This window comes from Miniopterus natalensis, chromosome 1 (assembly GCF_054644295.1).
Source record: "Miniopterus natalensis isolate mMinNat1 chromosome 1, mMinNat1.hap1, whole genome shotgun sequence".
Lineage (NCBI taxonomy): Eukaryota > Metazoa > Chordata > Mammalia > Chiroptera > Miniopteridae > Miniopterus > Miniopterus natalensis.
The window spans coordinates 4,122,795-4,139,091 of NC_142081.1; the positions used below are offsets into that span (position 1 = coordinate 4,122,795).

The following is a 16,297-nucleotide window of genomic DNA, read 5'->3' on the forward strand; positions in this document are numbered from 1 at the left end:
ACAGGCCCCGAAAAGCAAAAGGTGTCCAGTCTGAGCCTGGCTGTGGGGCCTGTCATGGGACACCAGGCAGGGATCATGGGGGGCGGGGGGGGCGCTCAGCACAGGGACCTCAGAATAAGATTAAGTCCACTCCCTGTCCCCCACCCCCAAGAAAATAACAAACAACAAAGATGACAAGAGCTCGAGATGCTGCTCGGGACCCTGGGCCGGATCCTGAGCTAGAAACGGGCAGCAGCGGGAAACAGGCGAAATCCAAACACCGCCTGTAGTTAAGAGAGTTGTACTGATAAGCTCTTAGGTTTATTTGGTTTGTTTGTTTTGCTTTTAATATGTTTTTTATTGATTTTTAGAGAGGAAGGGGGAGGGAGACAGAAACATGGATGGGCTGCCTCCTGCACGCCCCCCACTGGGGATCGAACCTGCAACCCAGGCATGTGCCCTGACGGGGAAGGGAACTGGGACCTCCTGGTGCAGGGGTCAGGGAAGGCTCCAGGGTTAACGTGAGGGGCAGTTGGGTGACGGGTACACAGGGATTCTCTGGATCGCTGTTACAACTGTTCTATAAACCCAAAATCATTTTGTAAAGTTTAAAAAAAACAACAAGGGCTGTTTAAAAACGAGACTCTGTTTTTGTAACAATGATTTATCTTTTTCATATAAAACCAATGCCCTTGATAGGGTTTAACTACCGTAAAGTTTTATTGGAATGCTGGCTGAGACGATACAGTAAAAGCTGTGCTCCTGCAGCCAGAGTGAATTATTAAACTTAAAACGTGTCAGCAGCGTCCCTCCCTCGGAAGCCAGGCTATGAGGGACCTGCCTCCGCGCATCACAGAGCAAGGACTCTGTCCACCGAAAACGGAATGGCTGTGAAGAGCAGCCTCACCCCGACCTCCTGCCTCACGGGTCTTCTCCAGGCAGCCTCCCTCCACCTGCTCTGTGTGTCCAACCCACTGGCCTCACCTAACAGCCCTGCGGTCAGCTGATGGCAGCGCACTCCTCCACACCTTCTAGCCTTCGCACAGTCTGTTCCCTCTACCCAGAATGCTCTTCCATCCCTTTGCTGCTGAACCGTTTCTGCCTGTCCTCGGAGACCCCTGGGGACTCTCACGGACACTGCCCCTTCCCCAGGGCTGTCCTCTGTGCCCCATGGAGTTTTCTCCTGCGTCCCGCCAGGGCAGCTGTGATCCTGCACTGGACCTGTCTACCTGCCTTCGTCCCAGAGAAGCCAGGCATCTTACAGGGAAGGGTGGGGCACCCTATGCATCTCAGTGGCCCACTCCCACCCCAGCACCCACATCCTGCTGAGTGAGTTAAACACTATGAGTCAACAATGCAGGCGATTCTTTCAGAAGAGAAAGTAACAACCTTCCGTCTGTTAAAAGGTCAGGAAGGTTCTGCTCGTGGGGAGTGGAGGAAACGGGCCCTTCCAGAGATGGGCTCTGTTACAGTGAACAGGTCCACTCCCACAGACAGCAGAGCACAAGTACCCTCTTCCGACCGACGACCGGGGAGCTGAAAAGCTTTTCAAAGGTTTCGGTTTCCTTGACAACAGTACTGCTGGAGACAAGCAGAGAAATAATGAAAAAGTATGTTCCCTTCGCTTCAAACTCTCCAAGTGTTTCTCAGCAATAACACACAGGCCACGCTCAGCGGGCACAGGGTCAGTGCGGACCGTGCCCTGGGAGTGCGGGGCACCTGCCGGCCACCCCTCCAGCGACACCTCCTCTCCACTCGGGGGCAGACCTATCCTCTCAGGATGACATGCGCCACGGGGGTCGAAGCCCGCGCGGGTCTGGTTCACAACCGCACTTCCAAGTGCTGGGTCACGGCAAACACCTGCATTTAACCCGCACAATGGCTCTCTGAGCTGCGTGTTAACTGCCGCCACTTGGCAGGAGAGAAAGTGAGGGGCAGAGGCGTAGCAGCCCCGGCAACCTGGCCAGGGGCCCAGGCCCCTGCTGCAGCCCCGCTCCTGGAGTGCACGTCAACTCCTAGGGCTGACGGCCTCCACTCTCACCTCATCTCACCCCAGAGCAGCCAAGCTTTCCTCTGAGCACGGCCACTCATGTGGGCTTCCCTCGGGCAGCCAGCCCTGGGCTGCAGGGCAAGATGGGAGGTGCCAGCCCTGAGACGGTGGTCGGCTCAGAACTTGACGTAGGTGCCTCCTTCAGGGTGGCTTTTTACGGCCTGTTTTGTTTTAACAGCTTCCCTGTGCCCGTATCTTTTACTGTAAGTCTCCTCAAATCCCTCCTGGATCCACGGTTTATAAATAAATAATAAATAAACAAACGCACAAGCTGCGAGCATCGCCTGAGCCCATTCCTAGGAGCATAAAGGCAAACATTTCAGCAGATGGGACAATCGTGGCTTCGGTTTAGCTCCGGCTCCATCTTCCAAGCTCTGGCCAGAGCCAGAGCCAGGCTGCCCCATGGGGACACTTCCTGCTTGGTTTAGAGGTGGGGAGTCGGGCCCAGGCATGTGGACAAGACCACCCCCAAGGTTCTCCATACACCTGAGGCTCAAGGAAGCCTGCAGTCTGGTAGCCTGGGCAGGTGGTATTCATTCATTCACAGGTGTTTGTTAGGCACCTACTATGTGTTCCGCTTTCCTCCAGGAACAAGGGAAGAAAACAAATCTGTTGTCATGGAACGTAGGTGATGGTTCTTCCCATTTTACAGATGAACCAATTAAGGCTGAAAGAGATTAAGGGCCTTGCCCACACACACATGACTACTTTCTGGAGTTCCCAAACAGGAAGGTGACTCAGAACAGCCCAGAGCTGAGGAGCTCCATGTCTTTCAACACCCCTCTCGGGGCCTCAGTTTTCTCATCTGTAAAATGGGCACAAGGCTGGTGATGCTGCCAGCTTACATTATGGTGTGCCTGCTACATGCCTAGTACTCTCCTAAGGGTTTTCCATGGGTTTTCTTGTTTAATCCTCAGAAGACCAAGGTGGGTGCTATTACTATCCCCACTTTACTGACGGGGAAACCAATGTCCCAAGAGTTCTCTAACTTCCCCAAAGTTACGGTTAGAAAGTATGGAGGGCGGGGTTGAGCCCACAGAGGGGCTCCTGAGGTCGGCTCACTGCCCTGTGCCCCGGCTGTGGACAAACGAGGTGTAACCTGGGTGTGCATAGGACCTGGCCGAGCACAGGAAGAGGCAGCTGGCCTCCTGCCTCAATGGTCCAGGTCTGAAGCCCACAACAGGCCCCACCTGGCTCTCCTCACTGGACCAGGACAGTGCCCGGACTGGCCCTCCTGCCCCCTCCCAGCTGGACCTTCCCCTTTGCTGAAGCCTGTCCGGCGCTCTACCCCTAGAGACCCACCCACTCCCCTCTGTATTTCCTGTCCTCAACACAGGAGGCCCGGGAGGGCTGTCACATTGTCGCATTCTAGTATGTTTGGATGCCTGTCCCCCATTAACTTTCTTGCCAGCAAGGGTGTGTCTGGTCCTCTCTGATCCTGGGGCCTATACAGAGCCACCATTTAATCAATGGCTGGAGGAACAAATGACCAAACAAGGAAAGAAGTGGAGAGACCGGGTCTTCTTTCACTCGTTTGGGGCACCTGGTCACCCCCGGGGGCCCTGGCTGTGCCACAGACAGCCTGAAACAAGGCCCGAGGGAGTCACTGGCCACACAGCTGCCAGCCCAGAGGCCTGGCTCAGGAGCTGCACCATCCCCAGTGCAGCCTCTGCGACACTGGTGCCACAACAGCCGCCATAGCAGCCGACAGCCACAGTGCTGCTGAGCTGAGCTGAGCTGAGCAGGCAAATGGAGGGTGCACCAAGGAGAGCGGCTGGAGAGGCCCGGGGCACCATGGTGCTCACCGGATGACTTGTTCGGGGAACCGAGGCGACTGCAGGCAAATTGGATTGCAAGGCCCCCGAGCTTAAGAACGGGGCTTAGGAGGCAATTACAGAGTAAACCCTGCCTTGGAGTTCTTGATAATACCTCCATTTGTCAGGGCTTTGCAGTTTACAGAGTGGTTTCATCCCTCACCCCATCTGAGTTGTAGGGACCTGTAGGGAGCAATTTTACGAATGAGAAATCAGGGGAGGGACGTCCCTGCCTCATTCTGAACACTCGCATGTGCCCAGCCCAGTGCCGCTCCCGGGGGCCCAGGACATGTATTTCAGGGCCAGGTTCGGGCTCTGTCCAGGACAGCACATGCCTTTCCAGAAGAGGCCTTGGTGTCCCCCACCCAGGCTTCACCCATCTCGCAGCCCACACACTGAACCCGCCCAGCCTCGCCCCCTTTGCCTGGACCCACTCCCCAAGGTGGCCAGGTCTGGGCACTGGAAAGTTCCTCCTTACACACCACTGACCCCAGGAGCAAACCGGGGTGCCTCTCACTTGTCTTCCCAGGCACCTGAGGACAGCACCTGTCCCCTTGTCACCTCACAGCACCGCGGCGAGTCTCCGAGGAACAGGGGAACCGGGCCATTTCAGAACACACTGGAATGAGAGATGAACATGAAAAGAGACCGGCACCAAAACAAACAACTTTTCCAACCAGAGGTTACAATGGAAATGTGTTTTAATTTGTGTTTTTGTATCTTTCAAAATAATACTCCAAGTAGTCCGGGAAGGGACCACTTCTGTTTATAAAAGCTCGTAATCTCTCCCTCCGGTTGTGGGGGCAGAGACTGCTGCCTGTGAAACTTTTAATGCTGGCTTGTGTGCGAATTAGAATTCTAAACGCAGCAGGTTACAATGTTCCGAGAGCAATTTCGGTGTTAGTCCAAATAATTATAGATCACACTCACTTAGAGGAGGGCCTCTGCTCCCTCGGGGCTCCGGGGGAAAATTCTAGGCATGATAGTTAAGCAAAATAGTTGGTTATTTCACGGGCTTTGCGGTGGCGGCGCAAATTGGTATAATCCTTCTGGAAAGCAGTCTGACAGGAGACGGATCCGGACGCATGAAAATGTACAGCCCTCTGACCCAGCAGTCCACTTCTGGGAATCAATCTGATAGAAATAATCCAACGGAAAAGGGTGTCGCGCATGAAGATAGGCACTTCGGCATTATCTGTAATAGCAAGAATTAGAGCCCACCTAAGTGTCCAAGGAAGCTAAGTAAATTACAGCTAATCAGCTTGATGGAGCGCCATGCAGCGGGGAAATCGACGGCCCTCCAGAGCCGCCGAGGCCGGGAGGGGGCGTTCCGGGGGCCAGGCGGGCTGCGGAACTGTGTGCGCCCCGTGAAAACACGAGCCCATGTGGACCAGAAACGTACGGGTGGGTGTTAAAAGGATAATCATCATTTTAGTGTCTGTTGGAGCTGGAAGAATTTTTTTTTTTTTGGTCATCGTAGTATAACGCTGTAAAATTGTCTTCACAAAGGGCGGAGGGAAGGAAGGCAGGCAGAAGGGGTGGGGGGCCATGGGAGGCTGGGACTGTCCAGGATCGTGTTCTGGTCCCATTGTTTGGAAATCTAACCAAACAGGAGGCGGTAGGAACAACATCTGGGCTGAGCCTACCCACACTCACCAGCCCCGGGACGTGACCGTCTTGTCCGATTTGTACACCCCCCCCCCCCAAATGAAATTACAGATATAAACAAAACCGTGGTTCTCAAACCTTTGGTCCCTTCTGAACTCTCTGAAGTTAGTGAGGACTCCAAAGAGCTGCTGTGTGTGGGGGTTATGGCTCTGTAGTTAGCGTATTAGAAATTAAAACAAGGCATTTAAAATAGCAATCTATGTAACGGTAACAATCAAAACCCCATTATGTGTTAATATAACATTACTGGTGAAAAATATGCATATTTTCCAAGACAAAAAAAAATTAGTGAGAAGGCACTGTTTACATTGTTTAAATGGCTCTGGCTTAATACAAGACAGCTGGGTTCTCGTGGCTGTTTCTGTATTTAATCTATTGCAACAGCTCACGGCCTGTAGCCTCTGGAAAACTCAGTGTATGCTCCTCAGAGAATTAGAGCGAAAAGGGCAAATAACTTCTAGGTACCATTATGAAAATCATTTTCACCCACAGACCTCATGAAAGGGGCTGGAGGGCCCCGGGGGTTCGCAGACCACACTGAAAACCACCGCAATAAATTACAGCATTAAAAGCTGCCGCTGTCATGGGGGAGGGTTTAAAATTATATGTATGGTTGGAACTCAACTATGTTGAATTTTTATTTTTTTTTTTTAAGATCGAGTGGAAATATACCGAGAAGTCTGCAGTCACTGCCTCTGGGTGCAGAGATGATGGGCAATGTTTTCTTAATGCCTTCCTGCTTTTTCCATGGTGTGTGTGTGCTGCTTTTATGGTCAAAAACAACACTTCTGCTTCCAGGGAAGGCCTGGGTGGCCATGGTTTACCCGTGCCCTGCGGAATAAGCTCGGAGGGAGGAAAGTCCTCTGAAATCACTAGCAGCCAGCGTCGGGGGAAGGGGCATCACGAAGCCCGGCTGCTCCCGCCTGGGCCAATCGATGGATGCCCGGCACCTGAGCACACTCCCCACAGTGCGCACGCCGGCCAGACCCACGTGAAGCCGGGACCAGATGACAGGAACTGAGACTGGCTCAAGCTCATCACCGCTGGAGGAAGGTCAAACCTAGGTGGCTATTTGCCAGGTCTCGGGATGGGGGAGGGCGTGCCGTCTCTAAAGCCAGGGGGCAGGAACAAGGGAAAGGTCCCTGGACTTGACCAGAAAAAAAGATATATATGTTTGGTTTCCTCCGTAAAAAATAAAACAAAACAATGACACACGGGGGCGGGGCATGTATGAAGACAGGCCGACACTCAGTGCGTAAACTGCCCAGAGAAGAGGACGGGAGATGAATGGGTAAGAGCCATGACCGCAAACACTCAGCATTTACCAGGTGCACGGCTGGCTCTGAAAGACTTGCTTGGAAACGACCTCATTTGGTTGTCAAACAAGATACAGTTAGATTAGCAAACATTTTTAAAAGTAGCAATTCTGGCCAAGAATAAGAAGACAGGTCGCGTTTACACATGTCTGCAGGCGTGTGCCACGAACGGGAGGCCGCGCAGCCGCTGGAAACAGCGAAATGGTCTCCTCACTGCAGGGAAGGATGCACAGCACACGGGGGGCGTGGAAAGCCCGCCCGAGGACCGGACGGAGAGTGAAGTTCGCACAGTAAACCCCCAGCCCCTTCCCCAGCTCCGAGGCCAGAACGCAGGCAGCCGGCTGAGCCCCATCCCAGGGGGAAGATTCCTCTCTGGGACCCTGGGCAGCAAGAGAAAATACCAGCTTCACATCTGGGGGTCCTGCGGTGACACCCGCTCCCCTACGATCACCCTGGACCACAGCCTCGCTGTGACAAGCACCAGACAGACACACACACACTCCTCAGGCAGAGCCCCGGGTCACGGCGGTGTTTTGGGGGCCTCCCTCCTGCATCCCCAATAAGTAGCAGCAAATCTCTAACATGAAACAGACACCGAAACAAAAAGACAAAAGGGACTGAAAAGAGACCAACGTTTCAGAAAACACAGGAAAACTTTCCTGTAACTCAGACAGCTAAGAGAAGAGCTTATAAATATGCAATAAAAAAATAGAGACTATATTTTAAAAAGGGAACATTCAGAAAACAAGAAACAGCCCTTGGAATGTAAAAATATGATAGACCACTTTTCTGAATCTATGTTTTACTTCAGTAAAAAAGTTTAAGTAAATGGCAGCAGAAACACGACGTTTAAAAAAGGACTGAAAGGACAAGTGGAGGAAATTTCCCAGAAGAAAAATACAACAGGAAGGCAAAGAGGTAGAAAACTAGAGAGAAAAGAGAAATTAGAAGCTCAATCGGGGACACCCAGCCCACCCAGCAGCTTTGCCCAGAGCCCCGGGTGTCGCCGTCTCTCTCTGGCCCCCACCGAGGGGAGCCAGGCCAGGAGGTGGCCCCAGGAGCCCTGGCAAAGCCTTCAGCCTGGTCACAGTGGGGGGGGGGGGGGGGGCTGAGACACGCTCTTTTTCTCTCTCAAAGAAACTTCAGGAAGCTTGTCAGAGACCAGCGACGTGCTTGGCTTTCGGGGACCCTGGGCTGACCCCACGGGGCTCACTCACTGGCACCTCCCAGTGCCCCTCAGAGCTCTCCTCCCCGCCCCTCGCTCCACTGTCCCTGGCGTAGGGGCCCTTGGTGTCCGCCTGGGACAGGTGCCTGACTAGAAACAGCAGGAGCCCTGAGGAAAGGTTCAGAGGTTGGAGCGACTCACCCACCCTTATTTTAGGGAGTAAAAATATATCAGTTTGTGGGGAAAATGACCATGGTGTCATTTTGAAATGCTGGCTGCAAATACAAAGTACCTGTGGCCCAGTGGCAACTAGGTGCACGTGGGTAGAAAGACCAGAGGAAGAGCTGCGGGGAAAGGTTCCCTGCGCGACCTCTGAGTGAACGGCATGGCGTGGTTACATTTTGAATTCCTGCCTTTTTTTTGCATTTTGCAGTTTTCCCCCAACATTTTACCACTTTCATGATAAAACAGAGTTCAATCTAAAACAACTCGTGTTTTAAAGAGAAGGGCAACGAGGCTGCAGGGCGTCAGCGGGCACCTTTAAGAGTCACCGGTGTCCAAGCGTTAAAAGCAGGGAGAAGTGATTTACTCAGCTGTCTAAGCACCTAAACGTGCCAGTTTTGCAATCTGCATTTTTCAGTTAGGTTTAAAGCACTTTACCAAATTGCTCTATTCTCCCCTTCATGACAAGGGGTGAGCTGGAGAGGCTGGTTCCCTGAGGAACCTGCATGCACCTTCCCAGGGTCCGGGGCCTCCGGGCAGCAGCCGGCAGGCACACCACCCTGCCCCGGTGCACAGGCCGCGGAACCCGGCGAAGGTTTCCAGGAGCGGAGGCACCGCCTGGGCTCTGCGGTGCCTTCCTTTCCTCCTTCCACGGAGGTTTACTCCGTGAGGCGCGGGCCAACGAGAAGTGGGCACCGGCTCATCTGTTAGCCTGGGAACTTCGTGGCTTTCATGTGGGCGAGAGGAGTGTCAAACTTCCCCTCCCAAGAAGAGCAGGCTCCTCCGGGAGGCTCAGCCTGGAGCCCTCCCTCCCAACCCCGGAGGATTCCCTGAAGGGAGAGGAGCCCAGAGGGGGAAGCATCCTAACACTTCCCACACAAGGTCCCAGCAACACCCGGCACCTGGCCTCACTGCGTGCCCTGGGGTTAGTGTCTTTCTATCTCTGGGCCCCCATCAAATGGAGACAGAACCAAGTGATCTCTGCACACGTACACACACACACACCCCACCCGCGGTTCCCTCCTCGCCTTCGCCTAATTACCCTTGATGTGTGTTAATCACTCAGTCCCCAATTACCGCACGCCCACCGCCGCAACCCAGCCCTCTTCCCAGCTGCGCGTTGCTTGTTTCCAATAGACTCGCCTCGTGCTCGGAATAAATTGCCCGTCATCTGCATAATGCTCCCCATCTCCTCGCTCCACACATCAAATCATTTCTCCATCTCATTCGGTGAAACCCGTCAAGAATAATTCTTTCAAAACTGAAATAAACCCTCACTCTGGCATCTGAATCCATGAACTTCTTGTCTTTGAATCTGAGATATATTACTTTCTACAAAGCACATCAGAGGTGCCCTGATATAATAGAGATGCGCTAACAATGATACATTCAGCAGGTCCTACAGTACATAAAAATGTAAATCCAGGCCACCGAAGCAATCACCCCTTCTCTTCTCTTGCGGGGGCTTGATGCTGGGACTAAGCCTGGGCGCAGCCTGGGCGAGGGGCGTGCTTTCCCACCCTTTATTCCCTGGGTCTTTCAGCTTTTTGCTCAGTCTGTGTAGTCTGACACCAGCCTCCTATCCTGCCTCTACCGTTTACCAGCTGTGTGACTGTGCACAAATCCCTTAACCTCTCTGTGCCTCACTGTCCACGTCTGTACAGTGGAAACGAGAACAGCCCTTGCCTCCTGGGCCCGTTGTGAAGACGAGATGGAGTGTTTGGAACTTTGCCTGGGAAGAGTGAAAAGTGCTTGGGAACAGTGAGCTCTCTCCCAGGCCTCTGACCTGACCTCCCAGCCTCTCAGAGTTCATGGCGCTGACAAGCAGCACAGTGAGACCCCTTTTGGGGTGTTCAGCCTCCGGAACAAAGTCCTTTCTTTCAGATGCATATGGGAAGGGGGCCGGGACCCAGCTGAACCTGACGCCCCCCCTGGGTCTCTTCAGATATAAATCCCCCCAGCAGTGCCAGAGGCTCAGGCACAGAGCACTGTGTGAACTGGCCAATGTTTATAAATCATCAGTTTGGATACATGGACCCAGCCCTCCAATTCCTACCTTCCAAGTGTGCAGTTCCTGAATGGCTTGGTGCAAGAAACCCCCAAAACTTTAAAATTTTAAAAAGTACCTATCTCAGGAACACTGACATTGAAACTCTTGCAAACTACGTACCTACAGAAAGACTACAAAAAGCTTCACAAAAACAAGAGTTACACCATGTGGAGGGTTCTAACTTGTCTTTTCTCTTTTAACTGATCAACACAGGTACAAGGAAGCCAGAAACTTCACCTCATTGCTTCTCCACGGCAACAACCCTAATAGGCAGTAGCCATTATCCCCATCTTACCAGAGGAAACTCGGGGATCAGAGAGGCTAAGTGATTTTCTGAAAGTCACACAGCTACCCAAGCAGCAGATACGGAACAGGAACCCAGGGGTCTGCTGTAACTGGTACTGAAGGTTTGCCGATCTGCTTGGGTTCCACTCACCATACACAGATGCTTTCTTCAGCTAAACCCATATTAACTGCACTAAGGTGGCAAAAAGGACATTTACACACAGCCATGTTCACTATAGGATGGATTTCTAAAAATGAAAGCAGGACGTGATAGGAAACAACATGGAGATAGCAAAGTCTGGAATTTGTGACAGTCATGAAAATATGTTTGGGCAAGTTTTTATTAAGGTAGAAAAATGCCCCTTACAAATAGTACGGAAGGGGTGTGTGAAATCCAAGCTGCACATTCTATGCAGTGTGGGCCCAATTCTGTAAACATATAGGCACATAATCCAGACCAGGGGAGGTCCCCAGTGTTAATGAGGTGCCCACTCAGGGTTAGGACTAGCAATGGTTTATGTTTTATCATGCTTCATGTTTTCTGCATTTTCTAAGTTTTTCACAGTAAACATCTATTACATTCATCATCAAAAAGGAAAAGTTTCACCCTGGCCAGTGTGGCTCAGTTGGTTGCGTGTCATCCCATGCACCCAAAGGTTGCAGGTCCGGGCACATGCCCGAGATTGCAGGTTCGATCCTCATTAGGAGGCATGCAGGAGGCAGGTGATCAGTGTCTCTCTCCCCCCTCCCTTCCTTTCTTTCTAAAAATCAATTTTTTTTAAAAAAAAGGAAAAGTTTATTTTTAAGTGTTTTAAGGAAGCTTATTATTGAAAGAATTCCCTGAGCAAATCACTGTATAAGACAGATAAACAACACCTAATTCATACATGTCATTTACGATCCTGTGTTTCAGATCTGCAGGTTTTCACACACAGAAGCAAGAAACACGCCCGGTGCCTCTGGGAAGGCTCTGGGCTGCCTCTTCCTTCAGAAAGGGCCTCGGAGTCTGAATGCCACCTTTACGTGCAGTGGGTACTCGAGTGTGCTGAGCCAAACGGGGACACAGGGAAATGAGAAGAGTACATAAAAGGGTCTCGGTGCTGGGATCACAGCTCCGGAAAACAGATGCACGCGACAGACGTGGGCGGCAAGGGATCGCTGGGCACGAAAACAGAGCATCGGTGCAGAGTTATGAGTCATTGTTTTATTTTGCTTAATTTCTCTAGCTGTAAATTTTTCAAAACTAATATAAGCATATTTTACAGCTCACAGAACATTTAGAACATATTAAAATAAGTATCTTTCCACTGTAATGTGCCCAATTGAAATTTATGAATTCCAAAGCTACATTTTAAGGAGATGAAGGAACTGGTACTCTGAGTTCTTTAGATTAATCAGATGGATTGTGTTGTTTTTCTCCGGATCAGAAAAAAAAAAATCGTATTTCAGTAGCTGTTACCTTGTATCCAGGATTCTTCCAGATTCTAGAAGCCTGCAGAACTGCTTATATTAAGTCCCACTGTGCCCCCTGGTGGCAAGTAGGGTTTATGCACTTAAAACACAGTCCTTTCCCAGAGGCTGGAAATAAAATCCAAAACAAATTTTTAATCTTTACTGATTACTTAACATGTACAGAACTCTGTGCCAGGTGCTACAGAGAATGTAAAAATGGGCCTGGCACAGATTCCCACACTCAAGTAGTTTAAAATCTACAAGGTGTAGCAGATACGGTTCCATAGCGACGCAGGTGCCACCACATGCTGAGCACAAGAGAAAATTCCTGGAAAGGAAAAGACTAGAGCGCACAGGAAGTGCCTGCTATGTGTCAGACACCACGCTGGGTGATTCACATCCAAGGCACGTGTCATTAGCTCCACTTTACACACACTGGTTGAGGCTCAGAGAGGTTAAGTAACTTGCCAGGGATCACACAGCCAGTCAAGTGGCAGAGGGAGGATCCAAATGAAGTACTGTGACCCCAGCCCCCATACTCTCCCCTTCTTCCTGACAGGGGGGCAAGAAGGCACTCCAGCAGATTTTAACCAAAAGGCAAGGGGAAAGCACTCTAGGGAAGGGAGCACAGAGTTGGGGGGGCTGCTCATTGCCTGCTGCACCCACCATCTGCTCTCCACCCAGGACTGGACTGCAGCAAGCAGGGACTCCAGGTCTGTGAGTCACCCCCAGCAGTGACTGACAGCCCCCGGGCCTGAGAAGTCTTCCCAAGCTGGACCAAGTGCGCCCTCTGGTGGTCACGAGGTGGGTGTCACAGCCAGCCTGCTGCTCCCAGGTGCCCTCCCTGGAGGACCTTTCCCCACACCCAACGCTCACCTACCTACTCCACAAACAACTGAACAAACACAATCCCCAAATCAGGGGCTTCACTCAGATGCTCTCTGTTCAAAAATGATCATGAGGATACCTCCGCTCAGGAAATCCAAACATCCCAGGCCAGTGACCCAAGCAGGGCCCACAGCATCTCACTGGTGTAAGGTTCAGACTCATCCCGGCTGGGCTCAGGCCTGCCCCTCACCATCAGGAGACAGGATCCCTTGGACGGGTGAGTAGTGGGAACCCAAGAGGGCACACCTGCCACCCTGCATCCCTCCACTCATCTCTGCCCCGGGCAACCCAGCCATCCTTCAAGACCTCCCCACAAACTTTCCTCTCTAGACTGTACTGTCAACGTCTGCAGAACTGCCCCTCCCTCCAGGTACCAGAAAGGGACTGCCTGCATCCCTCAGGTATCCCCCCGTAACCACACTACCCTCCGCTAAACTCCATGTGCCCAGCATTAGCCTGGGTGCTTTAGACACAGGGCACCTGGGCATCTGTCCCACCTGAGAAGCCCCAGCCACACAGCTCAACAGCTCGTTCTACTGAGGAAGAAATAGGCTCAGAAAAGTTCAGTGACTTGCTCAAGGTCACAAAGCTGTTGGGATTGGAACCAAATCCCGAGCCCAGATCACTCTAACTCCAGCCCACACCTGGGGCCTGCCAGACACTGCCTGACCCAACACAGACCCCAAATGGCCTCCTCCATGGGCACAGACTCTCAGGAAGGACAGCTGAGAAGCCCCAGGTCCGTGGGATCGATCCAAGCATGTGACAATGAACCCCAGGACACCAGAGCCTCTGAGCAGACCTCAGAGCCCCCTCCTCACAGAAAGAGCAACAAAGACCTTTGTGTGAACCTCTGGGCGCCAGACTGAAGCCAGAACGTGACACTATCCCTGTGTAATTCTGTCAGCCTTGCTAGAAAAAACACAGACAGGTAGAGTCAGAACTCAAACTGGCCGCTTAAAAATGACACCCAGCCCTGGCCGGTGTAGCTCAGTTGACTGAGTGTCATCCTGTGCATGGAAAGGTCGCCAGTTTGATTCCCAGCCAGGGCACATGCCAGGGTTGCGGGCTCGATCCCCAATAGGGGGCATGCAGGAGGCGGCTGATCAATGACTCTCTCATCACTGATGTTTCTATCTCTCTCTCTCCTTTCCTCTCTCTCTCAAATCAGTAAAAACGTTTTCTTTAAATGACACCCAGTAATTTAGCTCACGTCAGAGACTTTGCCATGGGTGGGCTTCCTTTCTTCACTTTAGGAAATGAACTTCCAAATACAAAGTCCTGGAGAGCCCGACTGCAGAACTCTGAAGGACACAGAGGGAGGGAGAGACAACCACTGAGCACCTATGGGATACCTGGCTCTGTGCCAGGGACTCTGTAAGCGCTTTCTCACATGGTCACAGACACGGGGATGACCGTGCCCTTTACAGATGAGACACTGGACTCGGAGGGTGCAGCTCAGGCCAGCAGACCAGCTGCTCCCAAGCAAAGCTGGATGCAAAGTCACATCACTCCAACGCCAAAGCCATTTTCTTTCCAGGGAGCTTGGGTTCAGCTCAAATCTATTTGGCCCCTACGACACATCAGTGCTGTGCTGGGTGCCGAGGAGAGTGAGGAGGAAGAGTCAGCTCAGAGGGGTAGGAGACAGGTTACAGGCAGGTGTGACACCTGTTACATTACACACCTGTGCCGTTAGGCTTGCTTACTGCAAGTTTGCGTTACTTCAGTGTAAGTTAAAATAAGTTAGTAACAATGAAAAACAAGTTTCTGTGTAAGCTGGAAGTCCCGAACAGGATGCCCACAGTCCTCCCTGGCCTGGCCCCTGCCTACTTCCCCAGCCTCAGCGCCTCACCCTCAACCAGCCCCTTAAGGCCTCCGTGCTTAGAGCCAAGAATGCCCTTCTGTCCGTCCCCACCCTTTACCAAGTGCACCTCCCTCCTTCTGGAAGCTTCACCAAGCCCTCCAGGCTGGAATGCCGTCCCTCCCCTGGGTTCCTGCAGCACCTGACTCCGGTGTCTGGCCGATCCCATCCTCACAGCCCTGAGCCCAGGGTTCTGAGCGCCTCCCCAGGCACCTGTGGCCCCTACCACACTGTGCGAGCCCTGAGCCAGGGGCCAGGTCTGTCTACCTCTGCACCCCCTGCATTCAGCACAGCACCAGGCACAGAGCTGGCATCGCTCAACACTCCACAGGGAGTCAGAGAAGATGCCCGGAGTTCCCAGGGCTCGGCCCTGGGCTGCTTTCTTCTCCCTCCGCTTGCTCTCACTCAGTGACCTCATCCTCCCTGGACATCAGTGTGAGGCCATCCTCGGCGCCCCACGAGGGGGAAGGACTAGCATCCCCTGGCGGCCTGGCAGGCAGTGCCGGGGAGGCAGGGGGATGAATGGACCAAGGATCCAGGGGGCCCACTGAGAACCCTCTCCTGCGAGCCACAATGAGAATCACAGAAATCCCCCAAAAGAAATGTCCCTCCTGTCACACGTCCGTTGCTGCTCTGAAGAATAAAACAGCCCAGCAGTTTAGTCCTAAGAGTATCTGAAAAGAGCAGTTTCATTCAGATCTTACCTTGAAGGTTTTATCCATCGACGCCGAGAGAAACATGTGGCTCTTTGAAGGAACTGGACACCACTGGATGCTGCTGATGGGGCCCCTGTGGCCTCTCAGGTAGAAGAGCACCTTCTGGGAAATCTGGGTCTCTTTATACGGCGTGTCCAGATACGGCTGAATGAACTCGGACACTCGGGGGGCCATGCAGAGAGGGCGTGGGGGGAGCCCCGCAGAGGGACCCCGTGCCTCTGCATCTTTGCTCCTGCCCGTTTCTGTGCTTAGTGCTTGCAAGTGTCTCAGCCTTTTCGGGGTGTAGGGTACAACACAGTCCTCACTCCTTTTCTTCTGAAGAGAGCTGCCATTTTTACCTGGGGCTTCAGATCTGCTTGGGGCACAGAAAGATGGTGCAGGGGGGTCATAAGTTCCCCAGGAGAGTTTCTCCTGCTTCAAGCGGGCGGCTGCCAGGGGCACATGGCCAGCAGGAACATGGCTGGTCCACAGGGAAGGACGAGGGGGCTCGCTTGTGGGGACGGTGACTTCAGGCTCTGTTCTGGGCCACTGTAGCCTCTGGCTGGGGCAGGATCCTGGGTCCTTCCTCCAGAGCCGAGCCAGTGGGAGACGACGGCCAGCTGGGTCTTCACAAGAATCGTGCTCTGTGGGCAGCGCGCTCCCTTCTGTCCCATCCAGGACTCCCGGTGCGAAATCCTGGCCATGAGGTTCAACCACATTGCAAATGTCCCTCATCTGGATGGCAGCACTAAAGCTTCCCGCAGGCTCGCTCTCAGCCTCGGAGTCCGAGTCATCATAAGCCACCAATGAAGCCATTGAAGACACAGTTTCTCGCTGTGCTTCGAGGGCAAA

The 16,297-nt window shown here is 52.7% G+C and overlaps 1 protein-coding gene across 1 annotated transcript in view; it reads right to left on the reverse strand.

Annotated features, from left to right (window-relative positions):
• WDR25 (WD repeat domain 25) overlaps positions 1–16,297 on the reverse strand; it is a 117,507-nt gene extending 101,210 nt beyond the window's left edge. Inside the window, exon 1 of the mRNA XM_087818228.1 lies at positions 15,455–16,297. Within this exon, the coding sequence (XP_087674354.1) occupies positions 15,455–16,261 (807 nt within the window). The 5' untranslated portion in view covers positions 16,262–16,297. The remainder of the gene's footprint in view (positions 1–15,454) is intronic.